The following is a 22,598-nucleotide window of genomic DNA, read 5'->3' as shown; positions in this document are numbered from 1 at the left end:
GCCATCCCCACTGTGAAGAATGGTGGTGGCAGTATCATGTTTGGGGTTGCTTTTCTTCAGCTGGAACTGGGGCTTAGTCAAGGTTTAGAGAATTATGAACGGTTCCACATACAACTCACTTTTTGCCCAAAACTTTCACTAGACAGATGAAGAGGAATTTCACCTTTCAATGATGACCCCAAGCATACGTCCAAATCAACATAAGAATAGCTGCTCCAGAGGAAAATTTAGGTTTTGCAATGGCCCAGCCAGACCCCAGACCCAAATCCAATAGGAATTCTGTGGGGGGGCATGGAGAGAGATGTGCAAAAGAGGTGCCCTGGTAATCTGAGTGGGCAAATATTGCCCAAGATGTGCCATGCTTACAGACTCCGACCCAAGAAGACTGAATGCTGAAATGAAATCAAAAGGAGCTTCAACAAAGTATTAATATAGGATGTGCACACTTATGCAACCAGCTTGTCGTACCTTTTTTATTCTTCATATGTTTTCCCTGACAGATTTATTTGGTTTTCAATTGAATTGTACAAGTTATACAGTAAATCACAATAGAGGTGGGATAAGTTTGGAAATGGATTACATTGCAAAAACGTGGCATTCTAACAGTAGTGTGCCCACTTTTCTTTACCATTTCTGTCCTCGGTTTCTCCCCACGTTTGTGTGATGTGAAATATTATTTTAAAATGTTGAGTAAATTGTATTTACCCCAAAACACCCCAAAGGATTCTGCCCATTTTATTTAATGTACAGTTACCCCCTTATTCTTCAAAGGCCACCTCGGAAAAATCGTCCTACCAGGGCAGACATTGCACTTTTCACAAGGGTCACGGTGCCTGTAGCTACTGACTCCGCTACAACCTTTTCTGCAGCAACTACGGCTGGCTGAGTGGCCAAGACGACGGTGCCCCTCGCGGCGGCAGCCCCAACCACTCCGTACAGCCCAATTCCCGCTGTTATGCCCAGTCCGATGGCACTGCAGGTAAAACGTGTGGTGTAGGCTGAACAGAACTTCTCCTCTTCTTCCTGCAGATGGGATTCCAGGTCATCTTGCAAGCTGGCATGGTAAGTAGGGTTTGGACCCAGCAAGGACTCTGTAAACTTTTTGATCAGTTGATCGATCTTCTCAGAAATTAGTGTTTTCATGGTGGAAGGTAAGAGGTGGGAAGGCTGAGAAAAGAAAAAAAGGAAAAAGAATGCATTACATAATTTATACATTGGTAACCGGCTCATATCTTTCTCTTTATCATCAGCTTGAAGGTTAGTAGACCCAGATTTACAGGGTGGACGAATGTCCCTAGCATTAATACTCCATGTTTGGCCAAATCATCCCTGGACCTCCTGTATTCTTTCATCGTTAATGGGAAGTCCTAGTGATAGGCTTCCAGGTGTCTCCTTTAAACATCTTCAATTCTCCTAAACCAAGTCAATATTAACAGCAAGAGTCCAAAATACATCAAAGGGCATTTTATCACATGACCAAACCGGTGTCCTTGGTTTACCAACAGTCATTAATGTCGCCACTCACCTGATTGGCAAGGTAGTCTGCAAACTCCATCTTGATGTTCTCCATGGTCTTCTGGTTCTTTATAGCATAAAACATCTGAAATGGAAAACCAGGAGATGGCAAAATGTAAACATAAGTGGGAAAGGGCCAGTTGCAGTGGATCCAGCTGGATTTGTGCAAATTCATTGGTTTATCCCTAACTTTGATGTCACTTTTCTTACATGAGTCAGAAATTATTGAAATGTGGCTCATCACTTATGCTAACCATACACAAACTGACTTTATTTATGGATTTATGGTTGATTTAATGCAACAATCAAGTGCACAGCTTATAGGGAAAATGGTCCCGTGTTTCGCTATCTTGGTGCTCCTGACTACAGTCCAATCAGAGCACAGCATTCAATGTGTGTGTAGCCAAAACCATGTCAAGGAAAAAGCTTTAAGCATTCTTTGAGCCAATATAGAATTGGGTTTTACCTCCATTGGAGTTGAGAAGCCATATGTCTGCCGCTTCAAAACCGCAACAAATTCCTAGAAGAAGAAATAACATATAAATGGAGTGTATATATCAATATATAATAATATGATGAATATACTGCAGATATTGTATATAGAATAGTCACCCTAGGAGGACACATCAGCTGTTGCCATAGGCCACTCGTTACTCCATAAGGTGACTCCTTATTTTATTTAAAACAATCTTTTAGAGACATTTTGTGGTTATTCCCAAGATTCTAGCTGCTGTGTATACCAATGAATGTTAAAGGAGCTCTATCCTGGGAGATAAATGGGCCAGCCATTGCAGAAACCCCCATGATGCAATGGAAGCCTTCCCTGTCCTTGTCAGGCTCTGGTTGTCCATCTGCATTATTACAGATGACACAGATGATGAGTAGTGAAAGTAGACAAAAACATCCAATTTAGTTTATTTTTTTAGGAATCTTGGAGCTCTGAGTTGATAACTTTCTGCTTTTGCTTCCTTAGCACCTACCTGCATAATGGAGGGAATTTGTGAGCAGGTGAGGAGCTCCCCGGTCTGGTCTGTCTTTGTCCGGTGGCACACGCCCCTTACAACGTCTGCAATGAATTCACGCAGGTTCTCTTGGAAGTCTTTGTCCATATCTGTCAGGAGGGGGGAAGATGGGAGACAGGACATTTATAATCCCGGAGGAGGACCATGAGAGCCAGAGCCAAGGATGAGATTAAGGGAGAATTACAGTCTGAACACGGAGTGATTGCACTGGAGATCTCCATGTCATTATTTAACACTAAAATGTCTATTGCGTCTGTCTAAACTATAAGATATAAGAAGAAATGAAACCATGTAGTCCAGAGATTCCCAAAATGGTGTCAAAGCTAAAGTGGTGGTGCAGCGGCCTCCCTTGGCAGTGCATGCAGAAGAGGACACTGAATGGCTATATTCACCAGTCTCACACCAGGACACAGCCCTTTCCTAGGCACATGGAAAGCTATGGGTGACTGTTCCCCGGGATAGGCAAATATAACCAAGCAGCACTGTCCACCAAATGGTGAGGTACAAGGAGGGCATTAATGAGGGGAAGACCATACCAAGGGAATCACTGTGTAGGACAATGTAATAAAGGGAGCTCTATTGGGAACAATTTTACCAATGGAAAATGTTATAATGAAGGGGATACAAAGTATTGAACAAGTGAGAACTAAACAATAAGGAGCACCAACTAGGGGAGGGCGATTCCAGAAGAATGGAATCACCTGAATATGGGAATATGGGGAGCACTATAAAGCAGGAAGCATTGGCTAGAAGTACCAGGTTTGAATCTCAGCTTGGACACTGTCTGCATTGAGTTTGCATATTCTTCCCATAACGACTTGCGTTTGCTCCAGGCATTCTGGTTTCCCCCACAATATTGGCTCTTCCAAATATTGCCTTTAGTATGTGTGGAAAATAGGCAACAAAACCAGTGCAAAGTGCAACACAGGCTTCTATTTCTGGGCTTGATATGTATGTGTAATGAATAATAATTAGTTCCCCAATAAATCAAGGATCATTAAAAATACAATTACCATTAACAGGGGAACTATAATAAATAGGGCACTTACAAGGGGCAATATACTGAGATAAGTACCAAAATAAAGGGGGGGGGGGCAAGCTGTAATGGGAATATGTTGCCGCCGCTGTATGGGAGGAGCGTGCTTGGATATTGGGAAAACTTTGATTGGGACTGGAATATTTGTGGGAGGTACCAGAAAGTTGTGAGTGGTCATGCCTAGGGATTCCTCAAAAAAATCGGAAACCCCCGGCATCTACAACATAATCATTACTAAATGCCATGTGACGGTTTATTACCTTGAAGCCGCCCCTGTCCCTCTCCTGTTATCCCTTTTCCTGGATGAGGGAGGAGAAAACAGCGAGTGCAACTACTTTTCAAGCCCCATAAAACTTTTGGATAATTGCAGCCCTTCTGGAGTTTCTGTTGAGGAGAGAAAAGAAGAACAACACCAACTTAAAGAAGAACTCCTTTACAAAACCAACATATACCCTGCAATTGTCATGTTTTAGTTCTGCAATCAAGTAGGATTTTCACAAATGTCAGAAAACCAAATATTATTTCCTTTCAGCCTTGGCAGCAGTACTGAGCTTGCCAGCAGGACCTCTTCTATAATTGGCTCATTTTTGCTTTGTGTGAGGTCAAAGTCAGCGTATGTTTTGCATTATTCAATTACTATTCCCATATATAAACCTAATCAGTGTGGCATGATAATTACTATATCTATAAAACACAACACAAGTACAAACTCCTATATTTCATGGTGGTATTTATCCCCATTTATTTATTGACTCTATATATATATATATATTGAATAGGAGGGGAGTTATGTAGTGGAGGGAAGTAGTGAGGGTTTGAAGAGACAGGAGAAGACGGGTAGGCATGTCTGAAAAAGTGTGTTTTGAGGGTAGGAGCAAACCAAAAAGAATCAGGAGACCATTCCAGAGAGTCCGGGCCTAGCTCTAGAAAATTCTTGGAGCCGTGCATGTGATGAGGGTATGAGTGAGGAAGTCATTAGTAGATCATTGGAGGAGCGGAGAGAGCGGCAGGGGGAGTATTTTTCTATCAGGGCAGCAAGGTAAGTGGGGCAAGAACTGTGGGGGGACTTGAAGGTAAAGCACAGGACTTTGAATTTGATTCTAATGTGAAATGGAAGCCAATGAAGAGAACTACAAAGAGATGCAGCAGAGGAAGAGAGGTGGGAAGGCTGTGTATGGGGTAGGTAGGTGGGAAGGCTGTGTATGGGGTAGGTAGGTGGGAAGGCTGTGTATGGGGTAGGTAGGTGGGAAGGCTGTGTATGGGGTAGGTAGGTAGGTGGGAAGGCTGTGTATGGGGTAGGTAGGTAGGTGGGAAGGCTGTGTATGGGGTAGGTAGGTGGGAAGAATGGATAAGTCTGGCTGCAGCATTTATAATAGATTGTAGAGGAGAGAGTCGGGTTAGTGGAATACCAGAGAGGAGGAGGTTACAGTAGTCCAGACGAGAGATTAAAAGAGCGTGTACAAAGAGTTTGGTAGTCTCTTGGGACCACCAAGGTTCTTTTTGTTGAGCGTCTTTTGAGTCTTCGTTTTGGAGTGACCACACCAGCATTATGGGCTACGTCTTCATTGTGCGACATTTCTCTTTTGCTGCTGCTCTAGTTTTTGGGCACTGTGATTGCTTTTTGCTCTTCTTGGTGAATCTGTCTAACTGGTGGGCAGTATCACTATAACGTTCTGCAGGGGACCCAACCCAACCTTCTGCAATGGATTTTGCCAGAATGGGAGGGGGACCCTATACCAGAATGACATCAAACGAGAGGTCAGCTTGTAATATTCTGTCGGAGGTATCTTGGCATCTATGGGGTACGTCCTTCTTAGCCCTCCTTCAGATTTCCAGTGTCAGGCCTGGTCCAACTGTCAAGCATTGCATCACACATAGGAAATGAACATGGCTTGACACTGGGAGTCTCCTCGTAGATTATAACACTCCTGTAGGTCAAAATTTGAAGGTATTAAGGACCAAAATAAAACTTCAGACACATTTTCTTTTTACCTTTTATTGTGCCCATATATGAGGATTCCTTATTCTGCCTCCCAGCTAAAACTTACCATTGCACCATATGGGGCAGCGGCCATTGCTGTTATCACCTGACCCCTAATCTGCCCCTCACCTGGTCACAGCCAGCGTGGAAATAGTCTTTATGGACCTGAAGGTGTTTAGAACTGGACGCAGAGGAGATCTGGAAAATAATTTTCCTTCATCATCCCCTAATTTGCATCATGAAGCAATTTGTAGGATTTCCCACAAAACAAAGTTCAGCCTACGGAGGACGTACAGCAGGAAGCTTGGCCATCAATGTGATAAAAAGGGGGAAAAATTAGGAAAAGGTGTTCTACAGGAAAAAATGTAAAACATAACATCATGTGCAATCACCAATCCCCTGCAGCATACACATGTGCAATAATAGGAGGTGTCACCGTACTGCATGAATCTCTCCAATAACCCAATTCACCTCCCCCCACCCCAATCACATTGTGGTCACTGCAAGGTGCCACCTAGAGGGCAGGAAGTTTAACCCCTTCTTTACATGGTTACCAATTAGGAGAAAGTTAATTTACACTGCAATAGCATGTGACACTGTACCCCACAGACGGTTAATATGCAAGTTAGGGTCGATAGGTTTAGAAAAGTCAATCTGTAAATGGATAGAGAACTGGCTTAAAGATCCCATCCAGAGAGTTGTAATTAATGATTTATACTCTGAATGGCCCAAGGGTATTAGTGGTGTACCCCAGGGTTCAGTGTTGGGACCTTTACTGTGTAACATCTTTATAAATGATATAGAGTTTGGGATTTCTGTGTTTGCAGATGACACCAAACTATGTCAAGTGATCACCCCGGCCTCATTTAGCTGGACGCACCACCCGGCATTTTTCTGTAAGCACACGGCTGTTTTTGGGTGGTTACTGAAATGTTGGGTCACAATACAGGGGATGCCACCCACCTACAGCTTCTTCACACGGTAATGTTATGTAGTAAATTTAGGGGAGGTTCAGATTGAGTTATCCAATGTGCCCACCTGCTGCTGGCTCCTTGACAGCCACTTGGTCACTTGCACTGTACTGTGCTGGTTCTTAAAGTACTTAACAAGCATTTGCATAAGTGACAGCTGGTGGCAGTGAGCAATATGGGGGGCAATTATGGTACCACTTCTTGTTGCCCCCCATTTATTGTCCACGGGGTGAAGTTACATGTGGAGTTTCCCCCTGGAGGCAGAGGTTCCCTGGTGTAAGGAAGAGGTAAATGCACCACAGTGTGCCAATGTGAACATAACCTTGGGGTATCTGCTTTTGACCCCACTCCCAGGCAGTAATAGTTACCCCACCACCCTCCCTCACTCCATCCCAGCATGATCAGAGTGCTCACCTATGAAGCAAGGCTTCAGTATTTGGTAAAGTGGCTCCCAAAATGCCTAGATCTAATTGGTCAATACCCGGATCCAAATACTGTCATGTAGGGGGTTATCATGATATCTAAGCTCAATTCTGGTTGATACCAGACCTGTGGGTAGGTGGTGCAAGAGCAAAACTGGGTATGTATGTATGGGGGGCTACGCACAGACACTCTTACTATCTTTGATCAGACAATGCGCCTAATTCAGAGTTGGTCTTTAAAGAGAACCAGTTTTCATGCCCAGCAGAATCTGTTGCACCATACATGATCTATATAGTTGGGTGATATACCAGAGACACTTACCTGCAGGCGCTGTGAGCCGTACTCCTCCCCCATGTGCAAATACATCTGCAACAAGGATAGTGTGGGTCAGAAAAGTGAAAATATTTCACACAAAGTACTATAAAGTCACCCTGGCCAATCACATTTTGAGTTTAGAGAATCTTCAGACAATGGGTACAATGCAAATGAGTTGTCAGTAACATTGAGAATCCTGATCAGCAAGGTACAAAGTTTGCATGACGCATGTGCAATTGTCAATTTATTTATTGGCCGTCGTAGCCATCTCTTGTTATATGGGACCAAAGCACCATCTGCCGGAGGATACCAGCTGCCATATTTTAATGTTTTTAATGTATGTGATGGCACTCTCCTAATATAAAGCTTTGCCGCTGTTTTCCCTGATGTCTTCGTCCTTTTACCCACTTATAATATTACTAATACTATTATACTAATAGTTATATTGCTGCTGCCAGTATAAAGAATGGATTGTCCAGACCGTGATCTTGAATACTCTGCAGAAGCCTTTCACCTTTGAGCATGGAGGAACCCTTAAATTAACTTTCTGAGAACCTTGATCATGTTTTTATATCTACAGCTCACAATACATTAGTGTAATGGTCCCTGAGAAGAACTCTCCTACACTTGTAGTCATTGAAAAGCCCCCACCAATATCCAAGAGATCATCGATGTCATTACTTTCTTATCGGAGAAGCAGAAATTGCTCGGAGAACCCCTAACAACCTGTAGAGGAACCCTAGCATGGGACCCTGGCTGAAAGAGGCTGCTCAGGATGAAGAAGTATTACAAATATGAAATAAATCCCACCAGACTCTACTGATTATACAACTACAATATGCAAGACATTCCGGAGGACATTTTAAAGAGATAACCTCTCCACCTTCACACTGCCTACAAAGCTTTCTGGCCTGGATCTGGACTCTTGCAACAAAGAACCAAATTTACAGTCTTGCCCTGAAGCCTCAGTTTTATATCTGGAATATAAGATCATCCAAGGGACTGTTACCTCCAACTGTCCCAACAGATTTGTATTGAGAATTGGTGATGTCCATGCTATGCTCCTCAAGGTTTCCCTGCCAGAGAGGAAGCTGCACCTGGGCACCTGCACTGCAAGGATCTACAATTTTTATCCTTCTGCTTGTTTATCATTACCCCACCAATCATAGATGGGGCAATTCTGACATAAGGAAGCAAAGCCACACTCCTCCACCAAGAAGGCTGTCACCATACAACGAACCATTGCAGAACACAGCATGGTAAAAATCAGTAAAGATGTTTGCACAAGGAAACAACATGCAACACCAGTCCTCTGCTCCTGCTCTCTTTTCGGTTACTGCCGTACAGCACAGGTTCTCTTTATCTATCTTATTATTAAATAGTATAATCATTCAAGTCTTTGTGTTATCTCTCTTTGTACACTTCAAATTGAATCTCATCAATATTTGCATAAACTGCCACAAAATATATCCGTGACATAACAAACTCCATGGATCATCTCCAGCATCAATATAACACTCAACTGGATCTCTATTTCTTCTCAGCTGGATCTGTTCTCTGCTTCTGCTGCTAGGCAGGAACCTGGGCTGATCTTTATTTTTCTTCAGCTCCTCTCCAATGTTTGCATCCATATTTTCCCTAAAGATGTTGCAGCAAAGAAAGTTGCTGGCTGTGTTACACCCAACTTGCTACATAACTCAATGTCTGCTATAGGCAAGGACCCTGGGATGCAGGAGATGCCATTCGTAGCTGCAAAGTCCATGCATGCATGCAACGTCCACAGGGCCAGTTTGAAAACATATTGGTTATCTGCTTATCCCCCCCAGGACTCCAGAAATCCAGAAAGTTGTTTATTGCTTAGACTAGTGCAAACAGATATTATCTTGACGTCTATCGCACTATTATTGGGGTCATAGCTACAATGACGTGCCAACTGCATCTGCCCCCCCTGCCAGTGCACAGCAGAATAAAAGAAAGCTTGGATGGTCAAATGGATCCTTTTATATCTGCAGTTGTAAAGTAGAAAACTTCAATTAATGTTGAAATAATAGGCAGTGCATAGCACATGGGGGGGGGGGTATATAAGCAAAGACTGCAACAGACGGGATATTTGCTTTACGTTATTTGTACTTTACTTTTTCAAAAGCTTTCATTTTAACACATGGAAGGAAAAGATCAGATCCCTAAGCACAAGAGGAGTTTCCTTGAAGTCACTCTATAGCAGGGGTGGCAAACTCTGGCCCGGGGGCCAAATCTGGCCCCCAATGTCCTTTTTTGGCCCTAAAAAAAATCCTAAATATGAACTGCAGCTGGCCCGCCTCTGCATTGAAATAGCGCCGCTACTACAATTCCCGGCATCACTAGCGTCTATAGACCAGCGGCCTCTCTGCCTATGTGTGGGCCCGCATTGGACTGTTTTATAGATGCAATTAATGCCAGGAATTGTAGTAGCGGCGTTATTTCAATGAAGAGGGAGTTTTAGCGGCGGGCCACTCATAAGATTTAGCTCGGCATTGGCTGCGTCTGGCATTTCCAGCGCTCCCCCTCAGCTTTCCCTTGCTACTCCAAGGCATGGACATGAATGGTTGGATTTTCATAGAAGAATATTGTTATTATTATTGTTAGCCTATGCAAAAAGGTTACCATTGCAATTTAACTCAGAAGGCTACAAATAGAGAAAGAGGCAGAAGATTTTTTCTTAAATAAAATTAAAAAATAGTTTTTTGCCTCTTTCTCTATTACAAGCTTGTTCCAGATTGAATGTGAAGCAAAACCTCTTTGTTTCCAGATGAAAAGGATTTATATCTAATGAGAAGGAAACATTGAAAATTTTTTCAATAAATTTCAAGGTTGGTCCCCGACTTTGTCTGAGTTTATTATTTTGGCCTTCTGTGTATTTGAGCTTGACACCCCTGCTCTATAGGTATTGACCCCAATTATTTTTGTTAATATTGAAATACAATTCTGTGTCTATGCCACAGCTATGTCATTGGATGTAGATGGTGAATATAAAACATTCACATATTCCTCTCACCAGATGAGAGCTGAGAAGCATGGACAATGCAGAGAGCTTTATGCAGCTTTCCCGGTCACCCTCAATATCCAGGGACCCCTCTGTATCCAGGATATAGACCGCCACCTGCATAGAGTGAAGACAAAATCACAAGTCAGACCCTTACCATACCATTTCTAAAGTCTAGAAGGTTCACCAGCAGTCTGCATTCACAAGCTAAAGAACTTTTCATGACTACATGTTCTGCCAACCTAAACTTGAGGTGCTGAATTTATTCCCGACTTCCTACATACCAGTATCTGTACACATCCATTGGACAGACTATTGTCATCCATTAGACCTTACCCTCACCAAAATGGTGCACAACGTATTGGACGATGCACAGAAGGCATCGGCATACACACAGACCATGATGACTTCTTCTAGGAAAAGGAACTTTTTTCATCTGGTTGTGTACACCCCAAAGATAGAAGAGGTACAAGTAATAGAAGGTGGCTCACATGGCAAAAAGGAAATTACTTGGCAGGGTTTGACTCACCTTCTCCCCCTTTTTGCCCACTATGAAGGGTCTGCTCCATATCCATAGACCCTTGGTAGTGCTGTCAATGCCAGATCTCCAATCAAACCCTTGTAGGGGCTCATCTTCTGCCCCCAAGCTGAACTCTTCACCTTTTTCCTAAAGAAAAACCAAAAGTCTTCACAAGCTGCTTCTACTTTTCAAAACTACCTATACAATGTCACCAAGGTTCCATGTTAGAACTTCATATTGTGAAGGACATTTAAATATTCTATTACTATTCTCAAGCAGTAATGGAAACACATGGTGACCTGAGCTTCCAAGAACATAACATGAATGAATTAAGGATGAGTTGTTCCACAAAATCTTTAGCTACAGGTGTCAGTGAGTTTATTTTAAAGCTCATTTACTGCTTGAGAAGATTATTAAAATCTTTGAATGTCCTTTTCTGTAGCTGAAGATTTTGAGAAGCAATTCATTCTTAATCCATTCAAGTCATGTTCTAGGCAAACAAAGGTCACCATACTCTCATTCCCAAAGCTTTTGTCCTGTGTTTACATCATTGTGGGCAGAGTTGAACAAAGATAAGAGGGCGTCTGAGCAATTTATGCATGTTTCTGAACTGTTGCAAAATATTGCCTTTGACCTTTGTAACCAGGCCGCATAGCTACAGGGCCCAGGATCCAGAGCCACATCAGACCGGGGTCCCTTACCTGGCTCTCCAAGGCCCTAATAATGTAATTCATCAAGAAGGATTTTCCACGACGTTTCTCTCCAATAATGCAGAGCAGGTAGACAGGATACCTGGAAAACTCAGAGCTCAGAAAGCAATCAGACACCACTGACTCATCCAAATGTAGGCAGCCGTTGCCATCGGTCCATACAAGTTGAACCGGGTACCCGCGGTCTGGGAATACCGGTGACTCCTGGAGAAAAGAGAGAGAATTGTGACTTGATAGCAGATTAAGGTAACTTTGTGTCCTTTTGTATGTAAATTGCAAAAATCTTCAGTAAAGGGCCGCCCATTATTAATTAAACAAAAGCATGAATAAGAGCAGAACTTTGTCTATTTGGCTTGGACAGGATTTTTTTGTAAAGCCCTTTCCCATGCTGGAGGGCAAAGAGAGAACGGTCTGTATGTCTGCCCTACTAGAATGGATTAAGTTTAATTTATTGGGAGGACAGTTTAAATTTCATCAGTTTAAACATCCCAGATATCCCTAAAAAGGGTCCGATTCAGGTCTGAAAGCAGGGGAAGAATTGATCCACCACACTTTACTTAAACTTAACTGCCAATACTGGAGGGACTACCTAATAATGTCCATGGTGTGCAGGGACTTCCTAATAAAACCCATGGACTTCCTAATAATGTTCATGGTCTTGAGATACTTCCTAATAATGGCCATGGTTTGGAGGGACTTCATTATAATAGCCATAGTGTGGGGAGTCTTCCTAGTAATTGACCACGGTTTGGGGGACTTCCTAATAATTGCCATGGTGTGGAGGGATTTCCTAATAATGGCCATGGTGTGGAGGGACTTCCTAATAATGACCACGGTTTGGGGGACTTCCTAATAATTGCCATGGTGTGGGGAGACTTCTTATTAATGGCCATGGTGTGCAGGGACTTCCAATTAATGGCTAAGGTGTGGGAGGACTTCCTAATATTGTTCATGGTTTGGGGGATTTCCTATAAATGGCCATGGTGTGGAGGGACTTCCTAATATTTGCCATGGTTTTAGGGACTTCCTAATAATGGCCAAGGTGTGGAGGGAACTCCAAATAATGCCCATGGTGTGGAGGGACTTCCTAATAATGGCCATGCTGTGGGAGGACTTCCTAATATTGTCCATGGTTTGGGGGATTTCCTAAAAATGGCCATGGTGTGGAGGGACTTCCTAATATTGGCCATGGTGTGGAGGGACTTCCTAATATTGTCCATGGTTTGGGGGATTTCCTAATAATGGCCATGCTGTGGGGGGACTTCCTAATAATAGCCATGGTGTGGAGGGAATTCCTAATAATGGCCAAGGTGTGGGAGGACTTCCTAATATTGTCCATGGTTTGGTGGATTTCCTAAAAATGGCCATGGTGTGGAGGGACTTCGCCATGGTTTTTGAATGGATGTCCACCAAACTCATGTAGGGTGGTGAGGTGTACCGAATCTTTTGGTCATATAATGTAAATTTTAAATATACATTTTTGATCAAAATTCCAGCTGATATCTACTCCCTACCTCCTTGGAACTCTTCTCCTGCACTCCCATCTGGATTTTAGATATAAGGTTCATCAGCCGGTAGTCGGGGGCTATCTGATACCGGGGACATTGCTTCCTGCAATCAGGGCACAGATACCCCCCCATCTGCGGTGTGCTCCAGTGTGTGGAGATGCAGTTCCGGCAGAATGTGTGACCGCATGCTATGGAGACGGGATCCTGCAGGTCATCCAGACAGATGGAGCAGGTGATGTCTTCCATCAGTGAGCTGAAACTCAGGTTGTCCTGCGGAGAGTCATTGCTGCATTGGAAGAAAAGGAGGGAATATTAAACATGGGGAAGAACACAAAGGGGAATCTCTGGGGGTATAGCTAAAGATATCAATAGTATCTGTTAAAGGAACATCCTATTCTGTTCGGCATTTATGTAATGCAGCTATTCATGCCAGACATAACAGCGTGGTCTGGGACCTTCCGGCAGTAATATAATTCCCTGTGTTCAAGCAGCAACTAGACATTGGTATCTCTGTGTGCACGTTCACAGCGTTAAACCGACAGCACTGTGCAAAGCAAACATCCCTGATTGGCTGAGATTGCTGCTCTTCCTTCCAGCAATGAATAAAAGAGGTGAATACTGGATCAGATATTTATGCTACAAAATACATTTAACGCAAATGTGTTGCAAAAAAACCTAAATATTTATCATTAGACAGTGACCATTGTCCAGCCAGACGCATCATTGACATCGATCCACCCAATGGAGGAAGATCTGTGCGGTATTGTACGGGAGGTTGTAGCAGACACGTAAGTATATCACATCATCAACGGGGATCAGAATCCAGAGTTACAAATAGGAGGGGGGTTCCCTGATCTTGGTCTAGGGTTAGGCTATGTACACACATGCAATAGTTATCGCTGGAAACAAATGATCGATGAAAGATCGTTCGATAATGGTTAACAAAAAAGTGCACAACCACTGGTGAAGGAACAACCATCCCGGCGGATCTGATTAGGCAATGATCACTATCTATTGTGTGTTAGGTAGTTCAGTGATGGTGAATGGGTCTGTGATACGCTATCTCCTGTACAAGTCACTTCCTGCATCGCTCAAACAATCGTATCTAGTGTGTACATTATTGGTGGAATATATTTGAACGATTTTTTTGTTACAGCATGTACAGAATTGTGCACAATATGATCATTCGTGAATATTGGGAATAATCGTTGATCATTCATTTTCAAATGACAATTATTGCACGTGTGTATCTAGCCTTAATCTGAGCATGCTGGACCTCTACAGAGAGTCCACTGATTTCCCACAGAAAGAGATTTTTGTCCTCTGTGGTTGATTTCTTGTGAACACCAAGGGCTCATTCCCTCCTAAATTGACCCTCCTCACCTCTTGTTCTGATGATACTAGAATGTAGCTGATATAGGATATAAGTGCATGTAAGCTTTACCTTATTCATCACTCTGGCAGCCGCCACTCAGATCCCAGAATGGTCCACTGCCTTAACTTGAATTTGTATGTAAGCCAGAACAGGTACATTATTTTATTAAATGCAATTAGGACAGATGTTTGTCTCAACATAATATTAGGCAGAGAGGTGTCAGTTACTGTATAAAATCCTCACTGTAAGTTGATCACCAAAAAAAAAAAAAAAACTTTAGACATTCATTAACTTCTAGAGCAAGCTGTGCTTTAATATGCAAAGAGAAACAACTGGACAGTTCGTCTTGGTCATTAAAGAGTTACAAGAGATTACAGAAGAGCTCAGTCTCAGCTGTGTTTAGCAAAAGAATTCTTCTGCAAGTCATGCAAACTGCCCCCCATCAAGCCTCCGCCTTGCACAGGAACGAGCAGGGGAATCGTCTGTATGTCGGATGTCCTTAACTCAGGGACTACCTTTATCCAATTTTTCTACAGTTCTCCTATTAAACAATTACTTATTCTGTATGGCCATTATTATTCTATCTTATTCTAGTGACCAATCATCAAAAGTGCACAGCTGTCACAATAGGAAAAGACTAGAAAGGAGTCAAATTTTCCAAAGGAATTGAAGAGGGAATAAATTATAAATAAAGTCCTATGGGTTTCTATAATGTATCTTAAAAATCAAATCATGGTAATGATACATATAAAATATCTCTTGGCAGAATAAAGCAGAAATAAAGCAAACAGCTGAGGAGTAAACTAAATTATGTGTAATATTGCTGGTACATTGTAATTGTCCAACAGAGGTTGAGTGTCTTCTTCAGACTCAGAGGTTTCTGAATTACTACAGTGCTCAGCTTCTTTTTTCTTTTACACATGTCCGATAATACCACCAACGCCTGCGCCAACACCAGATCCAATAGCTCCTATTGTGACGGAGCCTCCAACTGCCCCTCCAACTGTGATTGCAGAAGCACTTAAAGCCTCAGCAGCGAGCGCCATCCCAGCCACCGCTGCCCCCTGCAATCCCACCAGCCAAAGACACAGGACACCACCTCCTACAGCACAGCCAATACCCACTGCACACTTGGCGAAGGGCTTTAAATATTCAGCACAAAAATATTCTTATATATTAGATGGCTTCAGTCTGAGGATCAGAAGCACTGATAGGAAGCTGTAGGTTAAAAGAGAAACTTAAGTGAAATGTAGGAACCGCATCATCTCCTGCAACAGGACACCTGAATAAACCTGGAATTTATATATCATGATAGCGACATGTTCAATATTTTTAAGTTCTAGGTGAAATTTTAGATTGAAATATATGTCAGAAGCTGCATTTGAAAAGTCTTCCTTTTTAAAAACTAAACTACCTGGATGTACTCCTAATAAAGATGAGATAACTTTGCCTTGTTCCTAGATGGCAAGCTTAGGAAGTGACTTATGGGTGCCCAATTCTTCTCAGGCCTGTTGTCACCCAACTTTAACTGTCAGTCTGCTCCTCCTGAGTTCCTTTTACCACTTTCATTCTGCTACCTGGGGGATCACTTGGTTTTCCTTTGGTTTGCTCACCCAAGCCCTCTTGTGATCCACTTTATCAAGTCTTTTGCTTTTTCTTTTGGTCAAACACAATGACCAATACCCCCATACCTTTTACTTTCCATCTGCTCCATTCCTCAAGCTCATGTACTTGGGGTCCCGCCACTATTCTAAGCCTGGTCATGCTGTAGGAGTTCCTGTATAATTTCTTTTCCTCTCACTCCCATTTGTTAGTGTTGTTTTTCTTTGGTTTAGATGCAGGAGTCTGCCAGGCCTCCTTGCTTCCATTTTGATGGTACTTATGACGGGTGGGCTTCTCTCCACCTGCGCCATTCTACTGCAAAGTATTTTGTTTGATACTGAATCTGGTACTTTAATCCAGTCTACCTGCCAAGTAACTACGGTGCAAACTATCTTACTTAAAAATGCTTTTACACCCAAGTCTTATACATAAGAAAGAGTTTTTCCCCAATTTGGAAGTCGATTTTATTTCAAGTTTTTAAAACCAATTTTATCAGCTCTCTAAATTGATCAAAAGGGCTTTTTTTTCAATGAAATGGCTTTAGCACTCAATTCTCTGGTGGCCTGTGTCCCCAATCTTCCACTAGGTGGCAGCACAGAGTCCTCCGGCATTTGACACTTTTAGAAGTGTTAGGATGACTGTGACCCCACCATACACCATGGTTCCTTCATCAAATCAATCCACAATTCAGGACCCAGTCCTAACAATTTATATGGGAGTATAGTGTAATGAGGGGTCAGGTATTTTACCCGCTGGTACAGAAAATCCTGGAATTCTTGTAGGATGGTATTCACGTGCCTGCGATTTTCAAGTGAATAAAACATCTGTAGAAGGAATGAGACATATTATATCACAAAATACCCAAAAAACTTCAACACAGATCTTTGAATCCTTTCAACAAATGCTGTTTTTTAAGTTTGGGAAAACCATTACATTCAATTTTGTAAGATTTTCCTCTACAAACCACTAATTTTCCCTCATCTTTTTGTTAATTCCTGTCCAAATTTGACTTTTTTTACTCTTTGCTTCTATTTGCTCCTAATTGTTAAGCTGTTTTTGTTAATTGTGTTCCTTATTGTATTTTCTAAGCTAAGCCGAAAGAAGGATGTCTATTACCTGAAATGCATTAAATGTATATACTAATTTCAACCAATTAACAAATGTAACATATAACCTAAAAACAACATAACAGGGTCTTGAAATAAGTGTTGAAATTTCATCAGATACTTTTATATATTGGTAAAAATCTATTTATAGCAGATGCTGTCACAAATGTAGAAGTGTCCAATATACACAATATTTCATATGATGCAAAGGAGAATCAAAGCTGTACTCTCTCCTCTGTAACATGATTAAAAAATCCTAGAAAAAATCACATTGTATCACTGCCTGAACTAAAACTCCCAGGAAGAGCTTGTATATTCCTCATGGGTGGGGCTTATTATTACTAAAGACAACAGAAAGGCACTTCAACAAATGACATGATGGATGGGTTATTGAAAAATATAATATATTGTTTTCTTTGAACTTGGAAGAGTGAACAAGAGAAAGAATGGGAGTAGAAGTTAATAAAAAAAAGTGAGGAATAGGAGAAAGGGGAGGAGGAGATAGAATAAAAACACTTTATAGCTCATAGTCTAAACACCTGATCACTAAAACACCTATAAGATCTTACTGGACATTACATATCCAAAGAATGAGACTTCACCGAGATATGTGGATAAATCAGAAGGAAATACAAATACATTTCATTTAAAAAATTCACAGAGTTCAGGTTCACTTTTGGGCCAGTTGCCTTTTTAATTGACCCCAGCTCATTCTGATATAATTTCAAAGTCCCAATACCACCCATCCGCAATCAAGCTGAAAAGTTCAATCATAGTTCTGCTCTAGTGCAACCAATCACATGGCATTTTGCTGTGGTAGGCAATCATTATTGGTCATGATGCTTTTTGCCATGCACTGGTTTTGTCGGTATAGTTTTACAGACTGGTCTTTAGCATTCTATCAATATGGCTGCAAGTGATCCTCTTTTCATGGATATTGGTTTTCTGGTGGAGCCAAATTTTTCCCATGATGTCAGAGATATATTCTGAAAGGTAATCCTTGAACGCAATATCCATATCTGTGAATTCAGAAGAATTGTGATTGGTCAAAAAGACACAAGAAGGCTCAGAGATGAAGGAAACCTGTATGTGGTCCGACACTGTGAAAAATAATCGGAATTTCCCATGCACATTTTGAGCAGATGGTTATTAGAATGTAGTGTGTAGTATCTGAGAAAAAGCACAAAGCCACCTTCAACTGTCTGCCAATCTAAGGATAAAATGAAACAACCCCGTACATTTTTATTTAACTTCATTTTTATTTAACATCAATGTCTCACTAACATATATACAGGTGTGAATTTCATCCTTAAGTTGCCGGTAAAGATGATTATTGGTCACCAATGGTCAAACACTGACCATAGTCTCACTTTGGTGGATTTTAAAACACAGCTCCACACCTAATCTGCAGTCTCTATCAGAACTTTCTGATGGTGAGGATGTTGCGCCACTGGTTACTGCCAGGTTACCGTCCTTGGGCACACCAAGGTGGGCAAAATACGGCACCCAATCACTAAGCAGAAGGATAGTCAAGAGAAACCGGGGTTGAGACAGGCAGCAAGAAAGAGAGGTCAGGTCACACGCCAGGGGTCCAGGAAACAGACAGCAATCACACAGAGGCCAATGCGTGCACAGGGAACACAGGAGACACTGGAAAGAGCAGGAGGTACAGGTGGTGCAGGGATATCCACAGACAGACAGGAACAGCACAGGCAAGTTGGCTGGGAACCAACAAACTGGACATTGTGGGTTAACACAGGAGCTGGACACAGGAAACACTGGATTAAGCAGAAGGTGTACTGGAACTAGATCACAGAACTAGGGGGCTCAGCACTTGTAAGACTTGTTGCACGAACACAAAATGGTGTCTGAGGGCTAGCTAAATAGCCAGGGCTGGTTAAGAGGCTATTTCCTGATTGTCCAGTGGCATGGACGGAGTTGATAAAGCTTAGAAACAGGCACGCCCAACATCAGAACTGCAAGCATGTGCAGGGGAGAGATGCCTGTGCTTTAGTGAGGAACAGGTAAGTGTGACATTACCCCCCTTTTACGGTGGCCTCCCCACCGGCCGGGGTGCAGGTTTAAGAGGGAACTGAGATGAAACCTCTTGGCAAAAGGAGGTGCAGACACATCTGTGGCTGAACCCACAATCTCTCCTCAGGACCAAAACCTTTCCAGTTGCTGAGATACATGACCTGCTTACGAGATATTCTGGAATCCAAAATTTGATGGACTTCATATTCCTGGGAAGAATCGGTTGCAGGAGTAGCCATTGGAGAGGAACGAGAAAAGTGGTTCAGGACCAACGGCTTACATAGGGGCACATTTAGAAACATTGGGTAGCTTGAAATGTGGAGGAAGGCATAACTTGTAAAAAACTGGGTTAACCTTGGCAGAGATGACAAGTGGACTTTCCGATGAAAGTGGAGCAAACTTTAGAGAAGGCACCTTGCAACGGATATTCCTGGTGGATAGCCTTAAGGCTGCAAGGTAGTGGACAGATGGAAATTGCTGCAATCTTGTCAGGATCCATGGAGAGTCCCTCTTTGAAAACAATGTAGCCCAGAACGGGCACCTGGGGGGAGTTCAAATAGGCACTTCTCCACCTTTGCATACAGTCCGTTTTCACGGAGCCGTTGTAGGACTAAAAGGACATGCTGTCTGTGAGTGGGCAAGTCAGGGGAAAAAACAAGGATGGTAAACCACCACACAGATATATAAAAGACCACAAAACACCTAATTCAAAAAGTGCTGGAAAACAGCTGGGGCATTGCAGAGGCCGAAGGGCATCACAAGGTACTCGTAGTAGCCATCTCTGGAGTTAAATGCTGTTTTCCATTCATCCCCTTTCTTCATATGAATTAGATTATATGCACCTCGGAGGTCTAGTCTGGTGAAGATCTGTGAATCACAGAGATGGTTAAAAAGCTCAGGAATGAGTGGCAGAGGGTAGCGGTTCTTTATGGCGATAGCGTTTAGACCGCGGTAGTCAATACATGGCCGGAGAGCCCAATCTTTTTTATAGACAAAGAAAAACCCTGCACCAGCAAGAGAAGAGGACTTGCCTATAAACCCCCTCTGCAAATTCTCTTTGATGTAATCAGTCATAACCTTGGTTTCCTGGGAGACTAAGGGGGTACACCTGACCTCTGGGAGGAGTGGAATTCGGAATGAGGTCTATTGAAGACTTGTAGGGCCTGTGGGGAGGTAGCTGTTCAGCATTGCGCTTACAGAACACATCCTAGAAATCCATATACTGAGTTGGAATGGACGGAGCAACTTCAGGAGTGGTGAAACCAAGAGGCCTGATAGGCGTGAGCTTGGCCAGGAATGAGGAGTGACACGAGGGACCCCAAGCCAATACCTCAGGAGTAGTCCAATGAAGCACAGGAGAATGTTGTTGAAGCCATAGTAGTCCTCCATGATTACAGAGCTGACTCGAGGAAGAACAAGAAAATTTATGGTCTCATGCTGAAGCACACCAACTGACTATTGTATAGGTCTGGTCTTGAAGCGGATCAGTCCACATGACAAGGCAGTACCATCTACTGCAGAGATTCGTAAAAGCTGAGATAAAGGCTGTGTAGGCCAAGTGCAATCCCTGACAAGCGTAGTGGAGACAAAATTTCCAGCTGTCCCGGAGTCTATGAAGGCCTCAAGGGCAAGTGTGGAGTTGTTGTGGTGAAGCTGGATGGCTATGGAGGGACACCGGCTGAAGGGGAGAGAGGATAACCTGGCATGCCCCCTCAGAGCAAGCTAGGCGCTGAAGTTTCCCCGCCTCTATGGACAAGACTTGACTAAATGTACCTTCTGTCCTGCAGCAAAGGCACAGACCAGATGAGAGATGCCGGGACCTCTCCTCTTGGGTTAGCCTTGATCGGCCTAGCTCTATCGGTTCTTTAAGAGATGGGGGGCTGGAGTTTGCAGAGGCTGCTAAAAGGATGGTGCGAATCGTAGGACAAAGACTTTCATGGGCGAGATTTCTCCTAGAAACGCTCTAGAAAGCGGATGACTTTCTGGATTGCCAAGGGGATCAGATCATCCAGAGGGAATTTCCCGACCAGCCAACTTATTCTTCATGTGGTCCAAAAGGCCTTGCCAGAAAGTAGTGTGGAGCGCCTCATTGTTCCAAGCAAGTTCAGCAGCAAAATTTTGAAACCGTACTGCATACTGACCAGCAATAAGCGACCGTTGGCAGAGACACAAGAGCATGCTGGCTGCAGAGGAGGCCCGAGTGGGTTCCATTAAACAACTTTTTGAAGAAGCACAAAAAGGCCTCAATATTGCTGGTAACAGGATCCTTCCTCTCTCAGAGTGCCATACTGATTGATGAAGCCATGCCAGAGCTTCTCCAGACAGCATGGAGATGAAATATACCAATTCGGTCTGATCATTGGGGAAGTTATGTGGGGCTGGAGCTCAAAATGGATGCCATACTGATTGATGAAGCCACGGCAGGTCTTGGGGTCCCCAGAGAATTACTGTGAGGTGGAAAGTTCAGAGGCCACTGTGAGGGCAGGAGGCTGGGCCTTGGCTGGTTGTGCAGCCAGTGTACTTGGAGAAACAAGCAGTTTATCCAGGCGATCAGAAAGTGCATAAAGCTGGCAAAGCACCTGGATGTGGGTAGTTTTCTGGGAGTCAAGCCTCTGGGAAAGTAACTGGTTGGGGCCTGATGAAGTCTGGGAGGGTGTAGTCATTGTTAATGCAAACTGTCACGCCTGGAGAGACGGGATCACTAGGGGGGCGCTATGGTTTGCACATAGATGGTGCGAGCCCTGAGAAGGGCCAAGGAGCAGAGTCTAAGCAGTAACTAGGTTTTCTCCAGAGCCTCTGATGGTGAGGATGTTGCGCAGCTGGTTACTGCCACCTTGGGCACACCAAGGTGGGCAAAGCACGGTACCCAATCACTAAGCAGGAGGATAGTTAAGGGAAGCCGGGGTTGAGACACGCAGCAAGCAAGAGAGGTCAGGTCACACGCCAGGGATCAAGGAAACAGACAGCACTGACGCAGAGGCCGCCACAGGCACGGGGAACACAGGAGACACTGGAAACAGTAGGAGGTACAGGTGATGCAGGGATATCCACAGATGGACAGGAACACAGAAACAGCACAGGGAAGTTGGCTGGGAACCAACAAACTGGACAATGAAGGGTTAAGACAGGAGCTGGACACAGGAAACACTGGAATAAGCAGCAGGTGTACAGGAACTAGTTCACAAAACTGGGGCGCTAGGCACTTGTAACACTTGTTGCACACACACAACACAAAATTGAGTCTGACGGCTATCTAAATAGCCAAGGTTGGTTAAGAAGGTATTTTCTGATTGGCCAATGGATTGGAGTTGATAAAGCTTGGAAACAGAGGCACGCCCAGCATCAGAACTGCCCACATACACAGGAGAGAGATGCCTGTGCTTTAGTGAGGAACAGGTAAGTGTGACACTTGCTCAACTTGCAATTGCAAGACCAGAGCCAGTGATACTTACAGAGTT

General features: G+C 43.3%; 1 protein-coding gene across 1 annotated transcript; it reads right to left on the bottom strand.

The window, feature by feature from the left end:
- Positions 1-459: 459 nt before the first annotated feature.
- Positions 460-21,803, bottom strand: LOC140334692 (RING finger protein 112-like). The gene is made up of 10 exons (XM_072416933.1): positions 21,589-21,803; positions 13,030-13,309; positions 11,507-11,719; positions 10,815-10,952; positions 10,252-10,402; positions 3,834-3,989; positions 2,496-2,626; positions 1,982-2,035; positions 1,526-1,600; positions 460-1,167 (listed from the first exon to the last, which is right to left on the bottom strand). Exons 1-10 carry the CDS (start codon positions 21,801-21,803, stop codon positions 766-768), a joined length of 1,815 nt encoding a protein of 604 aa, XP_072273034.1. The 3' UTR covers positions 460-765.
- Positions 21,804-22,598: the final 795 nt, after the last annotated feature.

The sequence above is a fragment of the Pyxicephalus adspersus genome, chromosome 7 (assembly GCF_032062135.1).
Source record: "Pyxicephalus adspersus chromosome 7, UCB_Pads_2.0, whole genome shotgun sequence".
Lineage (NCBI taxonomy): Eukaryota > Metazoa > Chordata > Amphibia > Anura > Pyxicephalidae > Pyxicephalus > Pyxicephalus adspersus.
Note: the sequence above shows the minus strand (reverse complement) of the source record. Positions and strands in the feature narration are given on the sequence as shown.